This window comes from Mustela lutreola, chromosome 10 (assembly GCF_030435805.1).
Source record: "Mustela lutreola isolate mMusLut2 chromosome 10, mMusLut2.pri, whole genome shotgun sequence".
Classification (NCBI taxonomy): domain Eukaryota; kingdom Metazoa; phylum Chordata; class Mammalia; order Carnivora; family Mustelidae; genus Mustela; species Mustela lutreola.
In genome coordinates, this window is record NC_081299.1 from 77,492,550 (window position 1) to 77,505,800 (window position 13,251).

General features: G+C 34.0%; 1 protein-coding gene across 17 annotated transcripts in view; it reads right to left on the reverse strand.

Annotated features, from left to right (window-relative positions):
* The window catches only part of HFM1 (helicase for meiosis 1), a 123,572-nt gene that overhangs the window by 67,173 nt on the left and 43,148 nt on the right, over positions 1 to 13,251 (reverse strand). For all 17 annotated transcript variants that reach the window (XR_009344994.1, XM_059135283.1, XM_059135280.1 and 14 more), the window contains 8 exons: positions 9,464 to 9,664; positions 9,292 to 9,380; positions 5,682 to 5,725; positions 5,473 to 5,574; positions 4,740 to 4,885; positions 3,703 to 3,797; positions 2,951 to 3,084; positions 2,114 to 2,161 (listed from right to left, as the gene is read on the reverse strand). Coding sequence is in view for 16 of the 17 variants with exons in the window: in XM_059135283.1 (XP_058991266.1) it covers positions 2,114 to 2,161; positions 2,951 to 3,084; positions 3,703 to 3,797; positions 4,740 to 4,885; positions 5,473 to 5,574; positions 5,682 to 5,725; positions 9,292 to 9,380; positions 9,464 to 9,664 (859 nt within the window). In the remaining variant the exon portion in view is untranslated. The remainder of the gene's footprint in view (positions 1 to 2,113; positions 2,162 to 2,950; positions 3,085 to 3,702; positions 3,798 to 4,739; positions 4,886 to 5,472; positions 5,575 to 5,681; positions 5,726 to 9,291; positions 9,381 to 9,463; positions 9,665 to 13,251) is intronic.

Below are 13,251 nucleotides of genomic sequence, written 5' to 3' on the forward strand. Positions count from 1 at the left end.
GCTCCTTCTCTATAGAACTTATATTTTATGGAAGAAAGGAATCAGTACAGAATTTAATAATAAAGTTTCAGGCACTGAAATGTACTATGAAAGAAAATAAAGCAGAAAGGAAGGACCTAGAAAATAAGAATTTTTTTTAAAAAAATTTTATTTATTTATGTAACAGACAGAGATCACAAGTAGGCAGAGAAGCAGGCAGAGAGAGAGGAGGAAGCAGCTTCCCTGCTGAGCAGAGAGCCTGATGTGGGGCTCAATCCCAGGACCCTGGGATCATGACCTGAGCTGAAGGGAGAGGCTTTAACCCACTGAGCCACCCAGGCACCCCAAAAATAAGAATTTTTAAAGGTTTTAAATTTTCATGTATTTTTTATATAAAGCTATGTAATTAATATCTGATTTAGTAAGGATATGTTCATCCTAATTTTCAACATAAGCATATCACCTTTCCAACAAAAGGAAAATAGCAACAATATCGTGGAAATTGTTTTACCATCCTCTCTGAAGAGGTAGATTTAATTAAGGCAGTCCAGAAAGGCCTCTCTGAGGAGCTGATATTTGATCAAAGATTTGAGTGAAATGATGGTGGAGATCACAAGTAAAAAATATGAGAAGTGTTCCAAGAATAAGGAATAGAGTGGAAGGACCGGATATGGAAACAAGCTTGGTGTATTTAAGGAACAGCAAGAGATCCAATTTATAAACAGTTGAGTAAAAGAGGTAGAAAGTAACAAGAAATGAAGCCAAGCAGGATGATACCAAAGAGGATTTGTGGGCTCTGGTGAATGTTTGCATTTTATTCTAAGAGTGAGGAGGGAACTACTGGAGGATTATGAGCAAGAAAGTATAACCAAATTTAGGAATGCTAAGGATCCTTCCTAAGAGATTTAAGGCAGACCTCCAGAGATACCAAAATATTAAATTCAGTTATATAATAAACTTGGCCATTCTTTATAGTCAAAATCTAGTTATCTGATAATGACTAAAGATAAGGCAAATATGAAATATGGTTCTGCTAATTTAACAAAAGTTAAATCATTACAATTATCAGAATGTAGCAAGACTATATTTGACTATCTTGGACTATCTGATTTCTTGTGTGTATTTGATTATTATGATCAAAATATATGTTTTAAAAACTCCATTACAAAATTGGTCAGTAAATAAAGAATAATACAACTATTTTATATATCTGCTATATCTTCTCAATAGAACCATTATGAATATATGCTATTGCTTATCACCTTGTTTCAACAATATATTTGTTCTTTAGTCAAGATAATTTTACTGCTTCATCCTTAACTCTGCATCTTAATATGTCATATGTTGTATATCCAAGTAGAGAACAAATTAAAATTGGCTAAATATTTTCAAGTCTACAGTTTACAATACGAGTGCTCCTCTATATATGCATGTCTACTACTTTATCTTTTTTTTTTTCCACCTTCAAGTTATCTTTGTACCACCCAGTGTGAGGCTCTGGGCCTCAAACTCACCGCCCCAAGATCAAGAGTTGCATTCTCTACCAACTGAGACAGTGAGGTATCCCAAAATTGGCTAAATATTTTTGGTGGATCTAAATTTTTTCTTTCACTGAAAGAGAATCTCAATACAAAGAAGAGCTAATACTTTCTAACCCTAATAAAGGCTCAAGAATTTTTTGATATTTGAAATGGCAGGTAATCAAGTATTAATTAACTGAAAAATTAAGCTTGGATTTGATGGGAATACATCATTAGTGCAGGTAAGGATAAGAAGAAGCCCATAATCAAGGTAGGCTTATATATTCAATTAAAATTAAACTAGAAAATGAAGAATTGTATATCCATAGGCAATATTTTCAAACATGAGGGTTATTTTTAAATAAAAACAAAGTTAACATTATATAAAGGAAAATATTCTGATAGAATCAATAAATTCATTAATTCAGAAAAAAAAGTACATATGCTAAACTTTATTTGCATGTAAAAAAGAAATACTTCATGTATTTTTTTCTGGAAACAAGTTTACTTTTTAAAAAAAATAATTTATCAAAGAGTATTCTTACTTTCACACTAACTTATTTTTTCATTAAAATTTATAAAATATAATTTTTTTACAAGGAAATGCATCTAACCTTGTAATTTTGCTTCAATTCCATCTTTGTTCAATCCAGATGCAAAACCTATAAAAGGTATGAAAATTCACAAAAAGTTACAATAGAAAGGACTTAACTCATATTTATAGGCCCAAGTTAATTAGAAAAGAGTAATCTAACTTAATCTTAAATAGGGGGAAAAATAGCTTAATAAGTTAAAACAAGGCTTACCTATCTATAGAAAATAACCACTGTTGTAAACAACTGGTTATCTTTTGCTTTTTTATTGTATAACTATGACCATGCATACTGTATTTTTTTCCCTTGGAGAGCTTAAAGTTTTGAACCTTAAAGTTTTGAACCTGTGTGCATTCGAATAAAACTGCAACAAATCAGGTTTTAATTTGATATTCAGCAATTCCAAGTATTTTTACTTTATAACATGTACCATTATGAAAGAACCTTCTAGAAGCAACATAACCAGATGTGTGTTAGCTTTAGAAGCAGGATGTACATTCCAGCAGCAACAGCAGTACTATATACTTTGATCTGAACACAAGCTCAGAAAAAATTCAAGAATCTTTTTACTTTAAAAAAATAATTTTAGATATTTTTATTATTTTTATTCAAGTTAATTTTTTTCTAAAAGGTCTATATTTAATGGTGCCAATTTCAAACCTTATTAAAAGACTAGAAGTAAAACAGATAAAGGTTTCTCACATTTTTCTACTCTTGTTGCTAATGTACTTCTGAATGTTATTACTTTTTATTTCTGTTACCTATTACTGTCTATAATCTATTCTGTGACTTAAAAGTATAAAAATAGACTCAACTGGCTTGAAAAATTTACTACTTTTTCAAATCAAAGTGACAAACCATAATGAGATGGATTTTTCAAGGCTCTGATATAAAGCAAAGTTGATCGTATCCATTCCAAAGCAATATTCACATCTGTGATGGTATGTAACACTATCTCTGCATTTAAATGTTCAATAAGATGTCTGTGTAAACTAATAGAAAAAAAAAACCTTTGTATTAGTAATATGTATTTTAATGCCATAACCTTACCTTTTTAAACTGCAATAATATTTTGAATAATTCAATAATTAAACATAATTAAAGAATATACTCATTGTTATATTAATAATTCATGAAAAATAACTTTCAAAAATATATAAGAAAATCATACAAAAAAATCAGTTCAACTGTTAAAAAATTATAGACTTTTCTCTATCTCATGGCTCCAAAAGACATTATTACTGAAAAAGAGTAGAGACTGAATATTCTCTGAGTATTACAATCATATACTTTACTAAAGGTTCCAAATTGTCTATCTATTATTAAACAAATTTTAAAGATGTAAAAAGATGTGAAAATTATAGTCTTATTACTAATTTGGCCTTTTATAACAAGGATACATACTACCACATGCTAGGAAACTAGTGAATAAAAATATTACACTGTCCTTTTTAACTCTTAGCTTCTTAAAAGGATACAAACTTTCTGCTTACATTATTGAAAAGTTTTAAGACAATGGTCTTAGACAATCTAATCAAATTTGCTTTTAATATGTGAATAGGAAAAATGTTAGCGGTATTAACAACATTTTAGAGTATTTTTTGTATTACCTGCTTTCTATAGTGTCACTACAAGCTAACATCTGAATATATTTCTCTTTTGTATTTAACCGAGTCATAATAACTGCAGTAGCTGTAGTGTCAAACTGGAAAAAAAAAAAATAAACACACACACATACAGAGAAATGTAGTAAAAAGAGTACATGTTGGTACCCGTCCTCTTTAAGAATTCATAAATTTCATTTTATATTAAGCAGTGCCTGTCTTAAACAACAGGTCAAAAACGCCTTAAAAATGTTTCTGAATTTGAATGTTCACTGAAAATTTAATTAAAAACCTTCCAAGAGTATAGATGTAAAAACATTACTTTAGTTTCAACATAACATAATTTTGGTAACAGTAAAATCAAAACAAACTTAGGCAACTGGATAAAAGTTCTAAGATTTGGTGTAGTTTACATATAACCTAATTGATCTTATAAAAACTATGATTTATATAATATAATATTTTGACATTCTTTGAAAAGATATTCTTCCTAAATATTCCCCTATTAACTATAAGAATGACTTCTTTATTTAAATATTTGCTAGAGTAGGACATGCTTCTTAAAGTATATAGGCTCGTTTTTAACTGTCACAATACCTGGGGACCGCTATTGGCATTTTGCCTTAAGACCTGGGGATGCTACACATTCTGCAATGTATGACAGTCCTAAACAATGAAAAATTGTCCCATCTAAAATGTGAATAGCATCCTCCTTCAGAAAAAAAACAAAAACAAAAAACGAAAAAACCTCAAAAAAAAACAAAAACAAAAACCAAAAACCCACCTTTGATGGTATATGCACATTCATCAACCAAACCAATAGCCTAGGGAAACTCAGAGGGCACAGAGGCAGCATCTTTCCTCAGTGAGATTCATTTCATTTCTATGTCTCCATTAAAGCAGATTTTCTATTGCATTTAATTTTAAACCTAATCTGAATGTGAAATGCTGATCTGTTTAACAAAAAGTACACAAAAAACAAAAAACAGTTTTTGCTTACCTTATTTTAAAACAAGTTACAAAAATAAAATATTGTCACTTACTTGAGGTCGACCAGCTCTACCAATCATCTGTAGAATATCTGTTTCACTGTATTCTTCAAACATTCCTCCAACATAATGCATCGTAGATTTTATAATTACTAGGTGAGCAGGCAAATTTACTCCCATAGCTAAAGTACTGGTAGTAACTGTATCAGATTAAGAAATAATAATTTCAAGCCATAATAACTTTATTGCTTCAGTAGAGATCTTCTTATAAAATATATATTCTTATAAATATAATAAAAACTCATATATAGGGAATTTAGGAAAAACAAAAAGGAAAAGAACATCACTATATAAACTAACACGTCTTAAAATCAAAAAATTATTGGGGCGCCTGGGTGGCTCACTGGGGTAAGCCTCTGCCTTTGGCTCAGGTCATGGTCTCAGGGTCCTGGGATTGAGCCCTGCGTCGGGCTCTCTGCTCAGCAAGGAGCCTGTTTCCTCCTCTTTTTTTGCCTGCCTCTCTGCCTACTTGTGATCCCTCTCTCTGTCAAATAAATAAATAATCTTAAAAAAAAACTATTAAATTCTTACTCTTCAGGTAGCACTATTCAGTAGCATGATAACCAAAACTGCCAGAGTTTACTGCAAAATGTGTAAGTATGGGTAATTACATAATTTTAGATTCTTAGAAGAAAAGCAGAAATAAGTCAGAATACTCGAGCTTTTTTTTTCTCTTAACAGTTTTCAAAAATATCTTATAATAGGCACAAGAATATGTTTTACTTACAAAGAACTGGTAGATCTCCAACAGTGAAAGCTCCTTCAACTACTTTTCTATCTGACAGCTCCATACCAGCATGATGATAAGCAACACCATGTATTAACATATCTATAATAGAAATGTATCATCTGTTATACGCTGTTAACATTTCATCCATAATTGACTCCTTTTATGTATGGCTGAAAATCCTACTCAGAAATAATCTCTAAACTTACCTCTCAGTTTCAAATCTCTTATGGAATATGCACACTTCTGTAACCTATTTTAAAAATACCATAAAATTATTAAGAGTTATCCCCATTAACATAAAAGCGTAGTTTATTAATCATTTTGAAGCTACAGATATTAGAATATTTTCACAATACCATTGTTCAAAAATCACCTATCTTTCATAGTCAGAAGTCCCTAAATTTACAACTCAGCAAAACAAGAAACAAGTTAAAAATGGGCAAACGACCTAAATAAACATTTTTCCAGTAAATTTATACAAATGGCCAACAATACATGAAAAGATGCTCCACATCACTAATCATCAGGGATAAATGAAGTCAAACTTACCTCACAGCTGTTAGAATGGCTAGTATGAAAATGACAAGAAATAACAAATGCTGGTGAGGATGTAGAGAAAAGAGAGCCCTTGTGCACTGTTGGTGGGAATAGTAAACTAATATGGACCACTATGGAAAACAATATTCAGATTCCTCAAAAAATTAAAAATAGAACTATCACATTATCCAGCAATTCCACTTCTGGATTATATCCAAAAAAACCAGAATCAGTATCTCAAAGAGATATCTGTACTCCTAGGTTGGTTGCAAAATTATTCAGAATAGCCAACATATATAAACATATATAAGCCAACATATATAAACATATATGTGTCTGAGACAGATGAATAGATAAAGAACATCTGATACACACACCTACACATACACACACACAAACACACACAATGGAATATTATTCAGTCTTTAAAAAAAAAGGAAATTCTGCCTTTTTCAACATGGATGAAGTTAGCAGCCATGTTGCTAAGTGAAATTAGCCAAAATGGTAATAATATGGTAATAATAATATGGTAATATGATAGTCAATTCTCATGTTATCCCACCCTTGATTAAGAAACTGAAACTGGGGCACCTGGGTGGCTCAGTGGTTTAAAGCCTCTGCCTTCGGCTCAGGTCATGATCTCAGGGTCCTGGGATCGAGGCCCGCATCGGGCTTTCTGCTCGGTAGGGAGCCTGCTTCCCCCTCTCTCTCTATCTGCCTCTCTGCCTACTTGTGATTTCTGTCTGTCAAATAAATAAATAAAATCTTAAAAAAAAAAAAGAAACTGAAACTAAAAAAGTAATGTGCCCGATGGTACATGGCTAAAAAAGTGGCAGCAATGAATTCCAAATCATGGCCCCTAACTTCACACTGTTTCTGTCCTTTTTCTTTTTTAAGACTGATTTCTTTATTTGAGAGAGAGAACAGTGGGGAATGGGCAGGAGAGAGGAAGAATCCTAAATCCTAAACAGACTCAGAGCCTGACGGGGGCTCCATCCCACGACCCTGAGATCAAGACCTGAGCCAGAACCAAGAGTCAGTTGCTCAACAGCCTGCACCACCCAGCATGTTACTAACACCAACATTCATTTCTAATACCAACATTTCATTCCTGGAAAATCAGGAATAAAAAAGGGGGGTGGGGGGGAGGGAGAGATAAAGAGTGAAGAATGAAATGAAAGACGAGAAATTTTCCTTGAGTAACTAGGTAAAGAGTGGGAAGTAAGAAAAGGAGAAATATGATATATGCTTCTGTATAAGAAAATGATTGTCTAAAACAAAATTAGCTAAGTTGGGTGCAGCAGACAACAGGGAAAAAGGGAGAGGATGGAATGGAAATTAGTTTCAAGGCTGCATGCAGGTTACCTATTTCAGTTTCTCACTCTTACAGATAGGTTCGGGTTCAAATGCTAATTATTAAGTATTCATCTTAGGAAGTTATATAATTAATTCTATATGAATGATGCTACTATTACACAAAGAATTCTATCAATTTTTATTAAAATTTTCTTCAGAGTTAGTTTTTGAGCAAGAAAGTAAGGCTCATTGCTTGACAACCACATCTGCTTCTGGCTAAAAGTCACATGGCCCAACTAGATCAACTAGCTTATTCACCCAAGTAGAAGGTCCCAAATTACTCATTGCTACTTACTGTCTCCTCCCTCTATAACTATACTTTTTTTAAAATTCCAGTTCATGTTTATACTATTACTAGTTTCATAATGATCTGGTAAATTGATTTTTGAAACCCCATCTTTGCTAAAATCATTTAGAAAATTAATAATCAAGAATGTTAAAAAACCAAGTCCAGCTGGTATAGAAACTATTAATTGCAATTTAATTATAGAAAAGGATTTTGCCAGCAAAATGACCTAATGGATGCATACATTTTCCCAATATGCTTGATCATTGCCTTAAGTAGCCAAGAAGTTTTCTGGATTAAAACCAAAGGCTCAGACCAGGTGATTAAAATAGAAACTTTAAAAAAAGGCTTAGGAAACATTCTCATTACAAGAATACTACCAATTAACTTCCTGAAGTTAACTAAGACATTCCAAAACACAGAAATATTTTGTTATTTGAATGCATTATACAACAGAAGAAGTATTTAATAAAAAGCTAAAGAAACCAGAGTACAAAATAGCCGAACATGTGAGATTTAGAAACTTTGGTAACAGAATCTGGGGCTTGATGGGCACAAAAAAGTCTTGTAGGAGTTGCTAGAACATGAGTGGTCAAAGGAGAATTGAGTCTCTTTTCCTGGTCTACACCAACTCAAAATGGCACCCCATTCATTTTCATTCAATATATCCAAAATAGAATCATGGTTCTCTCAAACCAACTCCTCTTCCAGTGTTTCCCCATCTTAGTTATACAGCACTCCCTGGTTGTTCATGCCATGTTTATCACTGACATCTCCCTCACCTTCCTCCACATAGGAAATCAATTACCAAGTCCTACTTATTTTTACTTCTAATTATATCTCAAATATGTCATTTTATCTCCATCAACACTGTCACCTCCTTAGTTCAAATCACTATTAGTTTCCAATAGTCTGAAATGCTCTTACATATGCAACTGGAGATGTCAGTTAGGCATGGACTATAGACTACAGTTCAGAATGGAGCTATAAATTTAGGAACTGACAGACATCTATAAATACGAGCATACATATATTCTTTGAACCCATGTGATAGACACAAATACCCAGGAGTGTGGAATTAGAGAGAATGAACCTTGGATAGAACCTCCAGAATGCCAACCTTTCAGAGCTGCATAGAAGAGGATTGAGAATGAGCAGCCAGCAAAGTAGGAAGAAACTTGGTAGAGGATGATCACGGAAGCATAGAGTCCAGAATTTTGAAGTAAGGTGGGAGGGATCAAATGTATTAGAGGCTCCTGAGAGATCAATAGCAAGATTAGCTTTAGTGAAAGATTACAACAGATACCAAATTCAAAGTGGATTTAAAAAAAAAATGAAAAAAAAGAAAAGAAAAAAAAAAGAGGAAAAAAAAGAAAAAAAAATGAAGACAGCAATATGAATAATCTTTCACGAAACTGTCTAAGAAATAAAGAAGATAGGATCAGAGTGTCACTAAGATTCACTCTCTCACTTAATCTTCCAAATTGTTCTTATTCTTAATTTATACCTGAGGAAACTGAGGCTTAGAGAGGCTGATTAACTTGAAAAAGTGAAATAACAAACCCAGTTTTCTCATCTCTCCTAGATAATCCCTAAAAGTCTTCCCATCTCCAATAACAAAAAAAGAGAAAATGTACCTCTGTTTCTGTTCCACAGCCATGATAAATTTAGCATCTTTCACAAGAACAGAAGCAGCCTGTTGTACACCTTTCCTTGTTGCACAAAACTGAAAATAAATGAATAATTCTTGGATTGATCATATTAAAAACTGAACATTACACTCAAAAATAAGCAACTAACAATCCATACCACAAGTGCAGGTTTCTGATCAGAGTATGTTTGTATAACACTGGCAATTTTGTAGTTGAGGGTTAAATCAAACTTAAATTCAGTTTGGTTACTTCTGCAGGGGAATCCAAGAACCACTTTACGAAGTTTCACTGGCCTATGTCTCTCATCCATTTTCAGGCATATCGCAGGTCTTTCACCATCTGAAAGCCATTCTGCAATCTTTAAATGACAGAAACATATATTAAAAGTTCTTTCTAGTCAAGTTTTATGGCTAAACAATGCAATAACAGACCACTTTTAAAGACAAGGTATAAAAATAATTAAGCTGTCTTTTTCAGTATTACATATTCCAGTGATACTATTCTATTTACATATTGGTAAATATTATTGGTAACAGTATTTTAAGATTATTCCCACCTTTCAATATGCTAAACTCCCAATTAATTATTATTATTTTGTTTTATTTTCCTTCCCAAGAGTCCAAAATAAAATTAAAATTGATTTTGGCAGAGAAACTGAATTTCTCACTATCATTATTAACCTTCCTATTTTTCAGAACTATGCCTAGATATGTATGACAGCTCTTTTGAGTTGTGCTAAATAATAGCCAAGGAGTAGCAAAGTAATGGTTGGCTTAGATTAGCAAGGGTTGACAATTTTTAAACAAAGAGCAAATAAATGTTTAAGAGATAATAGTGCTGAAAGTACATTTCAGACTCAATGCCTGAGTCATTTGTTAATTTCTGAAGCTGTGCTGAGCAATCCTTATCTTCATATAATCTGGTTAGTAATTGGGCTTTATGCCTGCTCTGAAACTGACCACTGCTTTGACAGGAAGATGGATTAATGAGTTTTAGTTGCAGGAGAAAGAAATATTAAAACATTTCAAGGTTAACGTGTATGCAAATAAGGTCACACAAGAATTTAATTTGCAAGGAGCAGAAGGCCAAGGGTGAAGACCCTAATTTAGGAGAAAATTGACAAAGAGGATTTGTACAAAGAGACAGGAAAGTAGCATACACAGATGTGGTGATTATCACAAAGGGCAAAAGAATTTCAAGAATTACAGGGTACTGATATTTAACAACGGCTTACAAATCAATAAAAGTTTATTATCCCAATGTGAAAAAAGGGTAAGGAACAGGGGAGAGACAAGATGGCAGAGGAGTAGCAGCCTGAAATGACATCAGAACCCAGGAGTTCAGTTAGACAGGGATCAAACCACACCTACAAACTCAACAGGAGATAGAAGAGAAGAAGAGCAGCAATTCTAAGAACAGAAAATTGACCACTTTCTGAAAGGTAGGACGAGTGGAGAAGTGAATCTGAAGTGATGGAAGATAGACTGTGCGGGGAGGGGCTGGCTCCCGGCAAGTGGTGGAGCAAGGGAGCACAAAATCAGAACTTTAGAAGTCTTGCTCCACTGAGGGACATCGCTCCAGAGGCCAAGCAGGTGTGGAGCGCTCATGGGACAGTGTGATCTCAGGTCCCACGGGGTCACAGAAAGGTCAGGGGTATCTGAGTGTGGCAGAGCTCCCAGGTATCAGAGCAGGGAAGCCAACTACAGAGACAGAGCCAAAGAATGAGCCTTCAGATCAGGGTTACCTTAAACCATGATCCAAAGCACTGTCAGACCACTGCTCTTTGAGCAGGAATCCCACAAGGGGCAGATCCAGGGAGGCTTAACTTCCTGCTCTGGGAGGAGCAGTGTGGCAGGAATCTGCTGGGTTTGGAGACTCCAAATAGGGTCATGTGCCAGAGACAGAAATGCTCAGTCACAGGCCAAGTGAGCTTGGAGTGTGGCTGGTGACCAGGGAGATAGGAGTATTGACTGCTTATCTCTGAGGGCCACTGAGGAGTGGGGTCCCGGGCCCTCACCTCCTCCAGGCAGATATTGGGAGGCCGCCATTTTCATTCTCGTCCTCCAAAGCACTACAGAAAGCATTCAGGGAAAAAAAGCTCCAAGAGTGAACCTAAGCAGATTACTTAGCCCGGTCCCTGGCAAGGGCAGTACAATTTCACCTCAGGCAAAGACATTTAAGAATCACTACAACAGGCCCCTCACAAAGAAGATCAGCAAAACATCCAGCCAAGATCAAGCTCGCCTATTGAGGAGAAGAGCAGAACTCCAGAGCTAGGGGAAAGCAACACATAGAATTCATGGCTTTTTCACCATGATCCATTAGTCTTGCAAAGTGAAATGTTTTTTAATTGTATTTTTTCTTATTCTATTTTTAAAATTTTTCCTCTTTCCTCTTTCAATGCTTTCTAACTAGTTTGTCTTAATAATACCTTTCTTTAAAAAATCATTTTAAACATTCATTGTTATAGTCATATTTATCCCTTCATTGTATTTAACCTTATTTTTTGCAACATATAGGTGTTTTTTTTTTTCCTAAAAAATTTTGGGATACAATTTCTTCTAATAGATCAAAATATACCCTAATCTAGCACATGAATTTGTTCTAGTCTCCAGCCTAAGCACAATCCCTCCTCTTTTTTTTTCCAACCAAATTATCAATTCCTTTTTTAGAATTCTTTTTTAAATTTTCATCTTTATAGTCATATTTCATCCCCTAATCATATTTACCCTTATTTTTGTATATAAGTTTTCCTTTCTTTAAAATTTTGGGAGGTAGTTTCTTCTAAGAGACCAAAATACACCCCAAATCAAGTGCATGGCTCTGTTCTATTCACCAGTCTAATATATATATGTATATATATAATTTTTTATTTTTTTTATTTTTATTTCTTTTTTCCCCCTTTCTTCTCCCCTGGTTTTGGGTCTTTTCTGATTTGGTTAGCATACTTTTTTTATGAGGTCTTTGCCACCCTTTAGTACATATTCTTTCATTCATACATTCTTACCTGGATAAAATGACAAGGTGGAAAAACTCACCACAAAAAAAGAACAAGAGGCAGTACCGATGGGTAGGGACCTAATCAATACAGACATTGGAATATGTCAGAACTACAGTTCAGAACAACGATTCTCAAGATGCTAGCTGGGCTCGAAAAAGGCATAGAAGATATTAGAGAAACCCTGTCTGGAGAAATAAAAGCCCTTTCTAGAGAAATAAAAGAACTAAAATCTAACCAAGCTGAAATCAGAAAGCTATTAATGAGGTGCAATAAAAAATGGAGGCTCTTAATGCTAGGATAAATTTGGCAAAAGAGAGAATTAGTGATATAGAAGATCAAGTGATAGAGAATAAAGAAGCTGAGCAAAAGAGAGACAAACAACTACTGGACCCGAGGGGAGAATTCTAGAGATAAGTGATACCATAAAACAAAACAATATTAGAATAATTGGGATTCCAGAAGAAGAAGTAGAGAGAGGGGGCAGAAGGCATACTGGAGTGAATTATAGTAGAGAATTTCCCTAATATGGCAAAGGGAACAAGCATCAAAACCCAGGAAGCACAGAGAATCCCCCCCTTAAAATCAATAAAAATAGATCTGAACACCATCATCAAATAGTTAAAACTTACAAGTCTTAGTGACAAAGAGAAAATCCTGAAAGCAGTGAGGGACAAGAAGTCTGTTTCATACAATGGTAGAAATAGTAGACTGACAGCAGACTTATCCAGAGAGACCTTGCAGGCCAGAAACAACTGGCATGATATATTCAGAGCACTAAATGAGAAAAATATGCAGCCAAGAATACTATACCCAGCTAGGCTATCACTGAAAATAGAAGGAGAGATAAAAAAGCTTCCAGGACAAACAAAAATTAAAAGAATTTGCAAACACCAAACTAGCCCTACAGAAAATATTGAAAGGGGTACTCTAAGCAAAGAGAGAGC